The sequence below is a fragment of the Exophiala bonariae genome (assembly GCF_035927105.1).
Source record: "Exophiala bonariae strain CCFEE 5792 chromosome Unknown scaffold_17, whole genome shotgun sequence".
In the NCBI taxonomy this organism is placed as follows: Eukaryota; Fungi; Ascomycota; class Eurotiomycetes; order Chaetothyriales; family Herpotrichiellaceae; genus Exophiala; species Exophiala bonariae.
Window position 1 is genome coordinate 620480 of NW_027042492.1, and position 12707 is coordinate 633186.

The following is a 12707-nucleotide window of genomic DNA, read 5'->3' on the forward strand; positions in this document are numbered from 1 at the left end:
TGCATATCTGTGGCGATACGCTTCAACAATCTGGGTCGTTCGAAATGTACCCTCGGTGGCTGGGGCTGCTATGGTCAGTTAGTCGAGGCTGGCGATCGTTGCAGGGTCGACGAGATGGTTACCCTTTATTGCAGAGGCCTGTACGGAAGGTACTGGATTTGGGAGCTGGCAGGCAGCGTTGAGAAGCTTCGTTGTTGATGATGTATCTGGTACCATTGGGATCCCCATACCTGTTCTAAATGAAGATAATATGAGGAGGAATGTGGCGAAAATTGAAGTTCCCCTCCGACAATTCAATCGCTGAAATGCTGCTTTTGAAGGGAAGTGGAATCTTGGTAGCGTCCTCGGTTGACTTATCCTTCAGTACTCAGCAGAACAGTGGTGGTAAGAAATCAGCGTGAGCACCCTGAAGATTGGTGACACTGATCATGATTGCGAACACGGTATATAAGGGTTTTCAGTGTGACCAATTGACAGTTCTACCATATTAGTGATGGTCTCTTCCGATGTCCAGGTTTCCGCCAGCCAAATCTTCAGATGGATGTTGACGTGACGCGCAGACTTTGCAACTGCTGTTCTCAACAACAGGCCTCCACAAGGAGGCATTGAACAAAAGAGGGGAGATCCCCATCAGGATCGACTTCCACATGGTACGTATGACCGGACCGATACAGATCTCGCGAGAATTGACTTCCAGGCCTCTCGTGGTCATCCTCCGCCAGGGCTATTGTCCTATGAGGTATTTTATTTCTCTCGTGTTTCTCGACGATCTGACGAAATCTCAAGCAACGTGTCAAGAACGTTTGGCGCATAATCAGTCGTCAGCCAGTTATTTCTGGCGTTTGGCTTGTCCTAACCTCAGGTCGCGAGGAGGCAGTCAGTGGTATGATTTTGCTTAGGCCGTCACAATCCAAGCTATCCGGTATGATCGCCACTCTGCAGTTCAGAAATTAGTCTTTCCCAGCTATTTTTCGGCTTTGGAGCGGTGTCCGCGGTGCACTGCCACCGACACATCCACCTAAATCATGTCGAAAACAGTGGATACACACCTAATCAAGTAACTTAAACTGCTCGAGGTATTAGCCGAGCTGTTTACGAGCTCACAGGTGCTGCAAAACTGCGGGGATCGATGTTGGAATCCAAAATGGCTCGTGTAAACTTTGTATTGGCTCATACATACGTCGTCCTTGATGGTAAAATATTACCGTCATTACGGGCCTTGAACGACATGAGACAGGAGGAATTTTCTTCTGGTATAATTGACTTGAATGTGGGGCCAATATTGTGACCTCCTAAGTACCTAGGTAGACAGTGAAATTATCCTCTGTCATTTTCACCATCGCTTGACTGCTCGAATGTCGCAATACAGCCCACAACCCCGCAGCAGCGTGCTAGAATCCTCTGACTCCCAAGATCAAGCTTTAGGCACAGTAAAGCTCGATCCGTGGACTCTAGCATCGGCAATGCTTTTGGACCCCTGATTGGGCTACGGATTGCAGCATTGGGGTTCGACAAAGCTTGAGCCAGCCAAGTCTTCGTTCCTTCTGCCCAGTAGAGCTTGATTCCGGTCACCCAATGGAAACGAATAGACTTGGTATGAGACATTTCTCTAGGCACAGCTGGGGGCCTACGTCTCTCTTTTCCTCTCAGAATGTCGTCTTTGTTGACCTCCCTCAGTCCATAGCCTACGTCTGGCAGCTAGCCTTGGTTGGGAACGACGAGCTGGGGTCTCCAGTTTTCCGTCCTGCTGAAATTTCTAGCACTCTAGTAGGAGTGACTTCATTTCCCTCACGAATCGCTGGCAGCGGAGATATTGATGCCCATTCTGCTCTCTGACGAAATGATTCGATGGTCGACCATCATCATTCTAAATTCCTTCTCCTCATTTCCCTCTTGATTACTTATGGTCGCTTACCAGGGTCAAAAACTTTACTGCGTATCTTCTGTCAGCTGGCAATTATTCCGAGTTCTGGCTGTTGATGACCTCTGTCGCATTGGAGACTTCGAATTTTCTTCTCGTTCACCGTGTCTATAGCACGAGAATACAAGAACGCATAAGATAACTTGTTGTCTCAGGCGGCAAGAAATAATGAAACAGCAATTCTTCTGGTTTGGCTCAAGGCTACTTCCCCTTTGATTGTCTATTGTTTGTCACCAGTGGCCCAACGATGATTCAAGCTCTTGGCTGTTCCACGTAGAATTGTATTGGAATTTTTCTCTGATTGCGTGTAAATGATTACCATCTCGCCTGACTTCCAGCGACGGGAAAATTGGTTGAACCTCTATAGGCTTCCAAACCGATGATAAGAAGGCGAATACGGCCTCACACTTTAGAGGAAGTATTGGTGACTCCATGTCTCACTCTGTCATTATTCTTTGTAGAGGTGGATCTTCTTTCACTTCCTGTGGCAGTGTGAACATCGTCGGCGGTCTTACTTGCGGCATCATAGTGAGCGTAAGAAGAACTCGACGGTTTCCGGTTGTCTCGTTTCAACAATGTGACTTCGACAACTCTTGTGAGCTTCTTTTGTGGCTTGCCATGCGTGAATATTTCCTCGAAGTCGAGATCTTGAGACGCCAAATCCGAAGCGTCAAACTTTGTGTTGTCGATTATGTCTTGCTCAATACCAGACAGCCATGGATCCAGACCTGAATTATGGCGATATGGGACTAGCTGAACTCTTGTACGGATAGGACCGCTTTCCAAGGGAAGGACAGACAGTCTCGACCTTGGTAGTGTTTTGGGCTCTCGAAACTGACTTGACACTGCGAGGGTAATTCTTCCATCAGTAGTTGGAAATCTGACGGTCTCCATGCAGGATCACAATTCCTGCACACTATGAGAGCCTATATTAAGATATAGGATTCAGGAGTCGCTTCGAAAGAGTGCTCGTGAAGTAAAGGTGGTCAGAGATTTATGGCCTCAAATTGCTGTGGAATTAACACAATGGTATGGAAGAGATTCGATCTTGCTGCAAAATTCACGACACTGATACTACGATTTCTCAAGCATCTTATTTAGATAGTCTCTGACTTTTCAAAGCGTTGTGAATACTCCCCTCAAGAAAACTCTCATTCGCAGCCATAACGTTGAATGTGGAGGTCGTGCTCTCCCTGAGCGACACATACCCTGACCCCTGAGGAAATCCTCAAAGAGAGGTGAGTTGTGTGAAGCAATTTCCATCCTCTCTTCGGTGACCCAGTTTCCGTGCCACCGGAAGGAAAGAGTGATAGTCTCTGACACGTCGATTTGTTTGATGTTCCATGGCCGCCAACTCATTTGTGTGCGCTAGTAGGGAGGCTGAGCTCTGAGGGAATTTTTGTAAAACGTACCTAGGAGATGTGCTGTCATCGTCTAGGAATCGTGAACAAAATGGCTCATATAATTCATAAGTCTGCTGGCGTAGTTTATAGAATGCTAGATAAGATTGAGGAGATACTGCGGGATGACTGTTCAATATATGATATATGCAGTAGTCTTGGCAATCACGGTGCTAATGCATGTGCGCCCACCTTTGCGCTAGCCAGCATGAATGGTGGGGTTCAGCACGATCTAGTTTCTGAGTATGCAAGATCTCAAATAAATGTCGTATTGGAGACGTGGGGTTGTGCTCTAACTCAAATTGAAGCACGATCTACCTAGGTAAGTAGGTACGAGACGATACTAAACGTTGTTGTAAGGTACTGTACGCCGCTATTGTGTATCGAAAGGCCCGTTGCCCATACGTTTCCCTGTAGTAGGGGACTTTTTGCTCTATTTACGACAGTAGGCTATGCTGGAAATTCTGACACCATTTTCGCTGTAAGCGCTCTAGACTTGAAATTGCACTTTAATAAGCTGCCAATATCAGACACTGAAGCTTCCGAGTAGTTCGAGAGGTCCCATCCATTAGACAAAGGGCATTACAGCTTCTTGACTTATGCTGGTGGACTAAAATACAGGAGGTGTGCCCTCGGAGGAGCGCCGACAGTGGTATTCTTGTGTGTGCTGGTGAGCATCTTCGGACATGATTCAATTGCACCGCCAGGTTTAGCCTCCAGCATAGGACTAGAGTATAGTATGTTGCGCCTAAACAGCGAAAAGGACTCCATGAAACTGGCAGCGAGCATGTGGAACAGATCGCGCCAACCGGGCTAAGCATGCCGTTAATGCTAACATGGTCGCAATGCAGCTCACTGCAATAGAGGTCGCATACGCTTTACCCAACAAAATTCGGTGGTGTCTCGTGGTCATTATACCAAGTAGAAGCAATCTGGCAGTCTCGAGAAAGATAGTTCCACTTCTGAGTGCTTTTGTATGAAGGGTTAATGAGCTGGTTCTCAAAGACATAATTCGGATTGAACTGTTCAGTATCAATCGCTTCTTGGAACAGGCGAGTTTAATTGTGGAGCAATATCTTGGGGAACTTCTCAGAAGTCCCAAAGGCGAAGAAGAGCCTTAGTGATCACTCTGTGACCTCACTCAGTCGGCAATTTGAGCGTTACTCCGTAAGTCAAGCAATGAAAGGCCATGGCCTTGTGGTGATACATTCAAAACCAGATATCCATCCATCAGTCATGTCGCAGTATCAATCATCTCGGTATCTACAACCTACCACTGGTTCTTGGAGTCACAGTTCATCCTACTCCGTAAGTAATCCGGCTAACCCAGAGAGGGAGATACTGGTGTTCTGAACGGCAGTTGCCTTTGCACCCTCAACACTTGCCCAACGGGTTGCGTCTACCTCGAGGAGTAATAGGTCGTGAAAACAAGAATGGACTCAACAAGTCAGTGAGCCCAATTCTGGGAATTGGGCCTTTTATGAGGGATTTGTTAGTCTTGGCGTCATCCTTCGCCGCTATCTCCCACTCAGTGGTTGCAATTTCCACATCTTTTAGGCTAAGAAAGAAGCTCCGAAGAGACTGCTTATCCGATCGCCTTGCGAAGGTCGCTGTGGCTAAACTCTTCTACGGATAATCGCCTCAGCCAGCCTCTTCTTCCCCCGCGCCCCTTTCATGGTTGGCGAGGGTTGTGTGTTTAGCTGTGCATTCCTGTGAACTTTTCTTCCTGTCCCTCTTCTTCTGTAAGACATACCGGCCCACGCATGACATGTCTCTATATGGGATGCCGCACTACGAACCTGAACCATCTTTACAGAGATATGCAGATAGCAGTAGTGATTCTGACGATTCTTACGACGTGGAATCCTCACAAGAAGACGCCATAAGATCCTCCCTCATACCTGACAACAAAAGACTGGGACACGTTTTTGTCTCTGATCTGTTTGGTACGTGGTTGAGCTTCCGTGAGTAGTCTACGAGATTAACAACGACGTACAGGCGCCGTACTACGCTGGACGTCGAGATTGCTGGAGAGGATATATGGCCGTTCGCTGCCACAGCTTGAGGCCGCAATCTCTGAAGCAGGACAACAATTTCTGGCCTCGAATACCTTTGAAGGTCGTGACAGCGCTCAGTCATGGCCTCGAACAAAGTTGTGTATCTCAGGTCTGTCCAGTGTCCGTGCAATTGCATGTTACTCGTGGGCCAACCTCTTATTGATATCCGTACCGGTTGGGATCATCTCTCACATACTTGATGCAAACCCGATCGTGATATTTTTCTCGAATGCTCTCGCTGTCGTTCCTTTGTCACTCCTTCTTGCATACGCCACAGAGAGTATCGCCTGTGACGTTGGGGACACCATCGGAGCACTACTAAATATCAGTCTCGGAAATCTTGTTGAGATTGTCATCTTGTAGGTTAGCCTTTTCGGGATACGTGTGTCAAAATTGCTGACTGAGAATTTAAAGTATGTGAGCCACTGTCCACAACTAGGAGTTTCGAGGTGAAGCAATAATTAACTAGTGGCGATAGAGCTGCATTGATGAAGAATCATATTCGAATTGTGCAAGCATCGTTACTTGGCTCGATGCTGGTGAATTTGCTATTGATCTTGGGCACTGCGATCCTTGCAGGTAGCTTCTATCATGAGGACATGGCTTTCAACATGGAAAACGCGCAAGCATTGGCAGGCTTACTTTGTCTCTCAGTGTTCAGCTTCGTCATTCCGGTAGGTGCAATTCTCTGTACATGATGAACCCGGCTAATGAGCCATTGAGAGCGCCTTACACTACTCATTCGATGATCAAAAGATCGCTGACCGAGCAGTCCTCGCTCTCAGTCGAGTCACTGCAATGGCCTTATTGACAGTTTACTTTGTGTATCTGTTGTTTCAGATGAGAGGAACGAAGCGCATGAGCTCTTCGTCGGAGGTTGCGAGTGTTTCATCGCGAAGGGGGCGAAGTCATGATAGTACCATTAGGGGCATGAGGAATTTGTCGACAAGTTCGATTTATCGGACCATCCGTTTCGCCGATGAAGACCAGAACCAACTCACGGAACATCCAGCTCTAGGCAGAAAAATCTCGCTGGAGATGAAAGCCGTAGATTCGCAAAACTCTACTTTTTCAGGAGCACAGAATTTGGTCAGAGATGACCTCAAGATCAAAGAGTCAAACGAACACGACAGGGGAAGAAGAAATGTGGAGCCATCAGAGAGTGAAGCTTGGGTAAATGGTCCATCGCTCCATCAGCTCCACCGACGAGCTGGATCAAATTCAACCTCCCATCACTCAAGTGCTAGAGATGACTCGGTGCCAGAGCGTTCTCGTAGTAGAAGCTACGCAAGATCTCGCGACTCCGTCTCCAGCCTATCCCAGGTATTCGGTCGTGCATCATTAAACTATAATGATACTATCGGTGGGATGTGGGCCCCGCCTGTCAATGTACCCATGCTGGGGAAAAAGACATCATTGACCTTGCTCATTCTTTCATCTGCCCTGATTGCAGTTTGTGCTGAATTCTTGGTTAACACAATTGACCATATGGTCGCCGATACCGTATTATCTGAGTCAGTCATTGGGCTGATATTACTACCCATCGCGGGCAACGTGGCCGAACATGTTACAGCATTAAGTGTTGCAACGAAAAACAAAATGGATCTCGCCATAGGCGTGTCGGTCGGCTCCTCCATTCAAATAACACTCTTTGTGACGCCTCTCGTTGTCATTATCGGCTGGATCTTAGGCAAAGATATGACGCTGTATTTTAGCATTTTTGAGACTATCGCCATGGTCGCTTCGGCGTTTTTAGTCGTTGTGTTGATCTTGAATGGACGGACCAACTACTTTGAGGGAAGTCTGCTCTGTGCATGCTATGTTATGGTTGGGTAAGTTTGATATGCAAATGTACTTTGACTCTACTAACCGAGAAAATCATAGAGCTGGAGCATGCCTGTTGCCTGACTCGAGTGCTTAGCGAAGAGTCCGACAGTGAAATAGCAAGTCATATAGGGCTTTCTTCCCCGTGTCTCTTTCTGGGCCTTTTGTTTGTGTTAGGCTTGAGAACTTGACTGGACGGCTACTACATCATCTCTTGGGTTGATCCCAGATAAGACAGTGCAAATAGATATTGTGTAACTTAGACTTGCTTTTTCATCCTCTAAAGATTTGATCCGGCATGAAAGGAGACTGGAACTCAGGGAAGGTACTACAGTAGTGTAAATGTGAATCCAAGGTACTGCCTAAGGCAGTTTTGTAGGTTCACATTTGGAGTATCAACTCGGAACTCATCATTACTCTTGAACCACCCATTCTCTGTGACTGGTCACCCTGCGGATGAGTTGTCCAAAACACCAACTATGTCAAAATTATCGATCTTTGCTCGGCCTCGTTCTCATTCTCTCCATCATACGCCATCAATATGGAACGCATATGCAACGGCGGACAATTTCCCATCCTCACACTCAGTATATTTCCTCTAGTTGAGCTTTGACTAGGAACCGGTAATGTCGATAAAAGGTATTGTACTATGCAGGTTCTCAACTATGCAGATTTCGAAATCTCCTTTCAGTCGTTTTGGGTCGCAAAATTGAACACCCGAAATCTGAAGCAGGCACCTCTCATATGTTGAGGACGGTTGAGGCGAAGCTGACTTCTTTTCAAACGCTTAAGGTCACCCACATAACACATACAGATTACCCATGTTCGTTAAATAACTAAGAAGGCGGAGGAGTAAGCACTCCAACACTCTACAGCATTCTGGCCTTCAGATTCATTGAGAGTGATGGTGGTTCGCAGCGAGTAGCTGAGACAAGAGACCGAAGCGCCGTGCAATCTTTCTACCCACTGTCATGGCAAAGAGAGGGGGGCCGTTACTCCCCTTCCCCCCGATCCTTCTGGCTTCACGGTGTATCGATAATGACGGCGGGCTGATCATCTTCCATATTCTCAGCACTAGACTGCTGCCTTGTCCCTGCTCGGCTCCTCATCCAGACCTCCCAAGGAACTGGCGTGTTCAGGACTTGTATGAACCCAAGCCGCAGCGTTGTTAGCATTTTGATTATCCTCTCTTGCCTTTGTCTTCCTCTTGCTTGGATTTGGTGACCATTGCAGGTTAGGGTTCCGGAACCCCTTTCCCGACCTGGTCGTATGCCGTGGCCAGCAGGTGCTGACGTTTTCACACTGGTTACAAAGTTTTTGGTTTTCTGAAGGAAAATCTGCTTGGAATTTTCGAGATTCAAAGCGATCCACATCAATGGGATTGAAATACCCACGGTCACTTCGACTACAAACGAGTTCCAAAAGCGATTCTGGTTTGAATTAAAATGTACAGGGAAGTGATACTAATAATTAGATCACTCACAAAATAATAGGGAAGCTGTACTCAGGAGTGTACGAGATAGTGTCATGACATTGGGAACTGCTTCAAATCAGCTACAGTACAAGTCTCGGGATTTCACACTGACAAGGATGATAATTACGATGGTGAACATCATTAGCGTCCTCCCTTTTGGGTCGACTACTGGACCTGTTCTCGCGACGAAATAGCTTCGAGGATCGACACTTCGTTCTGTTTGATATCTAAAATGGATTTGAGATGCAGGAATACCAAATTATTTAAGCCACCACCAACCACGTCTTGAATGCGCCCAGACATTGCATTTATCTTCTCGAGCGGGTTGATTATGTAGTCAGGCCCACCGACTTATATCCCCTTGCACAGGTAAAAGTACAAAGCAGAGCCTTGTTCTTCTATGGTAAAATCCACTATTTTCTGATGTAGAAGCAGTAAATCAACGATTGCATTCTTCCGCAGGGTGACGGCCACCGACAGCACTAACGTTGGTGGGTTTACCTCGGCTTCAGGATCAACGTTTAGACCTGGACTGTAAGCTGGAGGGTTCGGCGCAAAATTCTGCTTGAAGCTTAGTCCAAGCTGCTCAGCTTCTTTGTGGAAAAGCTGTTCGCACCACCAAATGCCAAACATGATCTTGTCACTGACTGTAATGTTGACCTGAGAATTGTGGGTAAGCAACAGCTTCACAAAGCCCTCCCAACCCACAAATACCGTTCTTGTGAGTGCCGAGTGACTGTCGGTTGATGGATCTTCGAGGTAGTCAGGAGCCAAGATTTTCAGGAGAGCGATAGTGGTGTTGGTGCGGGCGTTGTCTATACAAATATCTAGAGCATTTCAACAATCCATGTTTGTTGTTCGTAAGTCCGAAACATCTAAGTGTGGCGGTGGAATCCAAGAACGTGCTACGGCTGTCAGAAGCGGCGTAAGACCATCGACGTCTTTACACCTTAGTGCCATGATAGACCTTGTGAGAAGATATTTTACCGTGGTAATCTTGTTTGTTTTGACAGCAAGATGCAAAGGGGTCATGCCTTGGGTGTCTTCTTCACATACCATGCTGCTCAGTGAAGCGTTGAGAAGTACGTTGACGATACCTCATGGCCGCCCTTGGAGCAATGTGTAGAGGTGTTGCCTTGGATTTGCGACGTCTTTCAAAGACATCAGCACCACGTTCGATTAGATATTCCACTGCATTGAGGCGGCCATCTTTGGCAATGGAGTAGCGTGGCATGGTATTTCTCACCTACCAGGGTGTCGGGGTGGCTCCTTTTCCTATGGACTCTGTGACCTTGTCAATATATCCGCGAAGACGTGTGCACCGGGTCTTCGTCATACGGTCTACTGCGTTGAAACCTGGCGCTACCGTCTGTGAACCTGTTAGGAGGGGCATCTTGCCAGGAACTGGGGGAAGATGGCGGCTTCACTGGTACTTCACCATCAGCGACTGATTTCGTAGTATGTGTGCGTGTTCGATTTTCATCGTCATTCATGGTTATTACCGGCAAAGATCTCGCATCACATTATGTAGCAATATCTACCGTCGTTGCTGAATAGTGCTGATATAAATCGCTCTCTCACTTCAAGAGGACGGTGAGGCTGGACAATTTCAGCTCCTCTGAAGGTGGGGTTAGCTAAGAGCATAGTGTTTCATACTCGAGTTGCTCAGATTTATGAACAACTCGTATTTCAGGCGCCGCGTTTGGGCTAGTAGAAGTACTGTACACGTTCGAGATTAGTTAGACAAGAGACTGGTGGCACTCCTTGCCGTCCTCCTTTAAAGAGAAAGGGCGGGAAAAGTAAGTAGATACCTCGGTACTGCGGTACCTCAGCTTGGCAGCTTTCTCGAATTCTACCACTTCAATGAACTGGAATGCGTTCATTACTTGTCTAGCCTGTATCTAAGTCTCTACAATTTGACAAAAAGCGACCTTTCTCATCAGAGAAACATAGAGATGAAGAAAAAAAGGCAAAAAAGGGCTCAACCGCGAATTGAACGCGGGACCTCTTACAGTTAAGTACCTTGGTGACCCAAAGCAAGAATTCTACCTCTGAACTATTGAGCCGATTTGTGCTAAGATTTTGACGACTTTAAACTATAATCTTATTTCCATAATCACGTGATGAACTCGGTTAAACCTCCACCCCACCCAGACTAAAATGGCAGTTTGCGGCGAGGCTGCGGCAGAAAGAATTATTGCAATTTGAACGCCAAAACTTTCTTGTTCAGTTGCGCGATCAATTCCCGGCCCACAGAAGCGACTGATGATGAGTATTCTCAGGAAGCAGGCAAAGAGCCTGGAGTACAAGAAAGCCAAAGGCATGTTCAAATCTGTGTACCTGGTCCATAGGCACTAATTCCACTACAGATTATGATCCAGAGGACGATACCCACCAAAGCGAAGACGAAGAACAGTCTGACAGCGAGGAAGATGCAGGCGCAACAGGCCGAGAGCATTACGAAAGCGTTGGGAAGAGCAAGTTACGGAAACCGGACGAGTCCGCATTGGACGCAAGATATGGTGGTGTTGCAGTCAGTCGCAAGGACTTAGATGCCCATGACGAAACTGAGGACGACCCATTTGCGGCTGTTGACGATGAAGAGGAGGACGATCCCTTCGCTGCGAAAAATCGAGATCTTAGCGGCTCAGAGGAGGTTTCCGACCCGAGTGATGTTGAGAACGGCGAAGAGGTTATAGAAGACGACGAGATTGACAGCGATGAAGCCTTCGGGGAGAGTGACGTTGAGCGATTCAAGAACTTTACCTTTCGTGGAAGCAAACTCAACAGGAGGGGTGGGGGAGACGAATTTTCGTCCGCAAGCCAAGAATCAGATGAAGAGGACGAGGACGACAATGACTTGTCAGAAGAAGACTCTGATGCTTCGGATTCAGATGTCGATATCGATGGAAACGGAGACGAAGGTTCCATTGCATCGTCTATCTCCTCCGTTCCCCTCAAGAAGCCAACTTCAAATCGATCCTCAGCTCGTGAGGAGCTCCGCAAGGCTGCTACATCGTCATCCTCCACGGCTGCGCTGGCTTCCGCACTCTCAGCTGGTGCCCACGCCGATATTAAGAAGGGCCAAGCGGTCAAGAAACAACAGCAGACCTTCGATAGACTCCTCGACGCAAGAATCAAGTTCCAAAAGGGCCTGACTCTAGCGAGCGATATCCCAAACAACACAGTCTTGGAAGAAGATGTCAAGGCCGCCGCCCAGCAAGCTGAAGACGCGGCTCTTGCGCTCTGGTCCACGATCGATTCAATCCGCTGCACCCTTCTTACGGCACAACAAGATGCCTCCAACACCCAGTCGAGCGGATCAGACTTGAAGCGTAAACGACCCCTGAAGGCTACACGCAGCACACAGACCTCAGACCTCTGGCAGCACACCACATCCCTCAACAGCACCATCCTCCCAATACAACGCGGTACTCTTGACAAATGGAACACGAAAACCCAACCAGTCATCGACACGGCCTCGAAACCCAAACTGCTCCAGGCAGGCACGTCAACACACTCCATGCGCCTCACCGAAGTCCTCGACACCTATCTAGCAACCACAGGCCCAACACTCATTGAATCCTCCACCTCCACCTCCACCTCCACCTCCACCTCCAACTTCTACGACGACAACACCTTCTACCAATCGCTGCTACGCGCCCTGATCTCGTCGCGCACCAACGCCACATCGACCTCGGACCTAAGCGAATCCTACCTGCCACCCAAGCTGCACGCATCCGGCTCGCGCGCCAAGAAAGTCGACACCAAAGCCTCCAAGGGCCGCAAGGTGCGCTATACGGTGCACGAGAAGCTGCAGGACTTTATGGCTGTCGAGGACCGTGGGACGTGGGAGGATGCGGCGCGCCGCGAGTTCTTTGCCAGTTTGTTGGGCGGGATGAGTGTTTTGGACGAGGGTGTTGATGGGGAGGATGGAGATGGAGATGGCGATGTCGAGGATGGGATGGAGGATGTTGCCTTGAGGTTGTTTAGGAATTGAATTAGAGATGGTAAAAGTGGTGTGGTGTGGT

General features: G+C 47.9%; 4 protein-coding genes and 1 non-coding gene across 5 annotated transcripts; 2 read left to right on the top strand and 3 right to left on the bottom strand.

The window, feature by feature from the left end:
- Positions 1 to 2323: 2323 nt before the first annotated feature.
- On the bottom strand, positions 2324 to 2815 carry LTR84_003843 (uncharacterized protein; the record flags this gene model as incomplete). Its single annotated transcript, XM_064847427.1, has 1 exon — positions 2324 to 2815. The coding sequence occupies one exon, from the start codon at positions 2813 to 2815 to the stop codon at positions 2324 to 2326; it is 492 nt and encodes a 163-aa protein (XP_064705148.1).
- Positions 2816 to 6866: 4051 nt separating this feature from the next.
- Positions 6867 to 7299, top strand: LTR84_003844 (uncharacterized protein; the record flags this gene model as incomplete). Its single annotated transcript, XM_064847428.1, has 2 exons — positions 6867 to 7210; positions 7263 to 7299. The coding sequence occupies 2 exons, from the start codon at positions 6867 to 6869 to the stop codon at positions 7297 to 7299; spliced, it is 381 nt and encodes a 126-aa protein (XP_064705149.1).
- A 1728-nt stretch (positions 7300 to 9027) lies between these two features.
- On the bottom strand, positions 9028 to 9910 carry LTR84_003845 (uncharacterized protein; the record flags this gene model as incomplete). Its single annotated transcript, XM_064847429.1, has 2 exons — positions 9028 to 9491; positions 9733 to 9910. The coding sequence occupies 2 exons, from the start codon at positions 9908 to 9910 to the stop codon at positions 9028 to 9030; spliced, it is 642 nt and encodes a 213-aa protein (XP_064705150.1).
- Positions 9911 to 10653: 743 nt separating this feature from the next.
- On the bottom strand, positions 10654 to 10742 carry LTR84_003846. The gene has a single exon. It is a non-coding gene; the product is annotated as a tRNA-Pro (tRNA).
- Positions 10743 to 10944: 202 nt separating this feature from the next.
- LTR84_003847 (uncharacterized protein) lies at positions 10945 to 12676 on the top strand (the record flags this gene model as incomplete). Its single annotated transcript, XM_064847430.1, has 2 exons — positions 10945 to 10996; positions 11046 to 12676. 2 exons carry the CDS (start codon positions 10945 to 10947, stop codon positions 12674 to 12676), a joined length of 1683 nt encoding a protein of 560 aa, XP_064705151.1.
- Positions 12677 to 12707: the final 31 nt, after the last annotated feature.